The sequence below is a fragment of the Leptodactylus fuscus genome, chromosome 6, assembly GCF_031893055.1.
Source record: "Leptodactylus fuscus isolate aLepFus1 chromosome 6, aLepFus1.hap2, whole genome shotgun sequence".
Taxonomy (NCBI): Eukaryota; Metazoa; Chordata; class Amphibia; order Anura; family Leptodactylidae; genus Leptodactylus; species Leptodactylus fuscus.
The window spans coordinates 177,954,407-177,957,792 of record NC_134270.1 but is presented as its reverse complement, the minus strand read 5'-3'; the positions used below and the strand labels follow the sequence as shown (position 1 = coordinate 177,957,792).

The 3,386-nt window shown below is 39.4% G+C and overlaps 1 protein-coding gene across 1 annotated transcript; it reads left to right on the top strand.

Annotated features, from left to right (window-relative positions):
* The first annotated feature begins 1,180 nt into the window (after positions 1–1,180).
* Positions 1,181–2,098, top strand: LOC142209886 (C3a anaphylatoxin chemotactic receptor-like). The gene has a single exon (XM_075278924.1). It carries the CDS (start codon positions 1,199–1,201, stop codon positions 2,096–2,098), a length of 900 nt encoding a protein of 299 aa, XP_075135025.1. The 5' UTR covers positions 1,181–1,198.
* Positions 2,099–3,386: the final 1,288 nt, after the last annotated feature.

The following is a 3,386-nucleotide window of genomic DNA, read 5'->3' as shown; positions in this document are numbered from 1 at the left end:
GCAACATCAGATGTAGCAGAGCCGAGGGTGCACTAGAACCCTTGTGCACCCTCGGCTCTGCTACATCTGATGGGCTGACCGGCACACGGTGTAGTTGAGCAGAACTGGCTCAACACTGCTGAGTCTCTGCATACCCATAGGAATGCATTGGCCAGCCTTCGGCCAATCAGCGCTGTCTCTGCCGGAGGAGGCGGAGTCTAAGGTCGGACCTGAATGGAGACTGGTGTGGAGCGATCTTAGACTCCGCCTCCTCCAGCAGAGCCAGCGCTGATTGGTCGAATTCCGTACTCTGGCCAATCAGTGCTGTCCAATGCATTCCTATGGGAAAAAGTTTATCTCACAAAAATCACAATTACCCCCCGATAGAGCCCCAAAAAGTTATTTTTAATAACATTCCTACCTAAATAAAGGTTATCCCTAGCTATCCCTGCCTGTACAGCTATCCCTGTCTCTTACTCACACAGTTCACATTCTCATATGACTCGGATTTGAAATCCACTATTCGTCTAAAATGGAGGTCACCTGATTTCGGCAGCCAATGACTTTTTCCGATTTTTTTCAATGCCCCCGTTGCCGTAGTTCCTGTCCCACCTGCCCTGCGCTGTTATTAGTGCAAAAAAAGCGCCAGGGAAGGTGGGAGGGGAATCAAATTTTTTTGGAGTTTGCCACGTGATGTTCGATTTGAATTGAACACATCGAACAGCCTGATATCCGATCAAACATGTGTTCGACAGAACACTGTTCGCTCATCTCTAAACATCATCCTTGTAAGCGGTCTTCAACATTTGAACGGTTTCCAATGCTTTTTTCCCGAGCAGAAAGCAAAACTTCCCAGCTGCGCGCTGCTCAAAAAACTTCTCCATGAAGAAAAACGACGGCTGGACAAAACAGCTCTTGCAAGAAAATTCACTGCGGGTAGATGAAACCTTCCGCCTCAACGCCACTTGGCACACTGACTGAGAAGGCGTGGTTGAACAAATAACTAGCTGCAGAATCGCGTACTACGCAGCAGCCTCATTCTGGAATCTTTTGGGTCCCCCCTCAATCCCCCAATGGGATCTCATTTTGGTTTTTACTCCCTGTTACTTGTGTTTACAAAAGTGTAGAAAGTTGATGTTCCTAAAGCCACAAATACTTCATGAGTCTAACGTCTACTCTATCATATCTTCTAAGGTTCTATGAAGACATTTTAAAGACAATGTCACATACTTTGTACGGCATTATTTTTGTTCTTGGGATTATCGGTAATGGATTAGTCATCTGGATTGCCGGATTCAGGATGAAGAGGACAGTCAATACCTTGTGGTTCCTCCACCTGGCCATCGCGGACTTCTTATGTTGTGCTTCTATTACTCTTCGCATTGCACAATGGACTTTCATTTCTTATGGCAAACCTGATGAATTCTTTATTTTTTGCTTACTGACCATTGTTCTGTTCGCTATCAACATGACCGCCAGTGTTCTTCTCCTGACAGCCATGAGTATTGACCGCTGTGTATCCGTCATGTGGCCATTTTGGGCTAAAGTTCACAGGACATGTAGACTAGTGAGGATCACTGCAGGAGGTATCTGGGTGTTCAGTTTGCTCATAACTGGTTTAGTGTCTCTGTTATATGGATTATATTTATATGATTTTAATGAATGGTGTGTAATCGATGTCTTTGCTGGAAATATGATAAAACAGATTGTTCAGCTGATCAGATTAGTTATAATGTTTGTTATCCCTTTTCTCATCATCTTGACCAGTTATGTTTTCATTTTCCTCAAACTTAGAAAAAGTAAGAGACCCCGGAGATCTCAGAGACCCTACAGGATCATCACCGCTGTTATATTGTGTTTCTTCATCTGCTGGTCTCCATATTACATCTGGCCACTGACACCCATGTATGATGGAGATAACCTTCAATTCTATATTGTAAATACTATTGTTACCAACCTGGCTTACCTTAACAGTTGCCTCAATCCAATCATTTATGTTTTTATGAGCCAAGATGTTAAACTCGGTTTCTTGAGATCTATCTTTGCCAGGGTTGAAAGAGCATTAAGTGAACATGCTGAACCAGAGGATGGTGAACATAGTCACACTACAGATGTGTAAAATATAATCCTATTATGGTTTATTTTGAAGACTGTGATGGAAATCTGAACGCAAAATGGATGAAACAGTTTGTCAGGGCTCCTAGGACTATATATATATATATATATATATATATATATATATATATATATATATATATATATAATATATAGTGTATGACACTGTCAGGGCTCCTAGGACTATATATCTATAATACATAGTGTATAACACTGTCAGGGCTCCTAGGACTATATATATATATATATATATATATATATATATATATATATATATATATATAATACATAGTGTATGGCACTGTCAGGGCTCCTAGGACTATATATATATATATATATATATATATATATATATATATATAATACATAGTGTATGGCACTGTCAGGACTCCTAGGACTATATATATCTATAATACATACTGTATGACACTGTCAGGGCTCCTAGGACTATATATCTATAATACATAGTGTATGACACTGTCAGGGCTCCTAGGACTATATATATATCTATAATACATAGTGTATGACACTGTCAGGACTCCTAGGAGTATATATATCTATAATACATAGTGTATGACACTGTCAGGGCTCCTAGGACTATATATCTATAATACATAGTGTATGACACTGTCAGGGCTCCTAGGACTATATATATCTATAATACATAGTGTATGACACTGTCAGGACTCCTAGGAGTATATATATCTATAATACATAGTGTATGACACTGTCAGGGCTCCTAGGACTATATATCTATAATACATAGTGTATGACACTGTCAGGGCTCCTAGGACTATATATATCTATAATACATAGTGTATGACACTGTCAGGACTCCTAGGAGTATATATATCTATAATACATAGTGTATGACACTGTCAGGGCTCCTAGGACTATATATCTATAATACATAGTGTATGACACTGTCAGGGCTCCTAGGACTATATATATCTATAATACATAGTGTATGACACTGTCAGGACTCCTAGGAGTATATATATCTATAATACATAGTGTATGACACTGTCAGGGCTCCTAGGACTATATATCTATAATACATAGTGTATGACACTGTCAGGGCTCCTAGGACTTTATATATCTATAATACATAGTGTATGACACTGTCAGGACTCCTAGGAGTATATATATCTATAATACATAGTGTATGACACTGTCAGGGCTCCTAGGACTATATATCTATAATACATAGTGTATGACACTGTCAGGGCTCCTAGGACTATATATATCTATAATACATAGTGTATGACACTGTCAGGACTCCTAGGAGTATA

Excerpts from the sequence above, each read along its gene's own strand:
- LOC142209886 (XM_075278924.1), top strand. The coding sequence starts at position 1,199 with ATGTCACATACTTTGTACGGCATTATTTTTGTTCTTGGGATTATCGGT.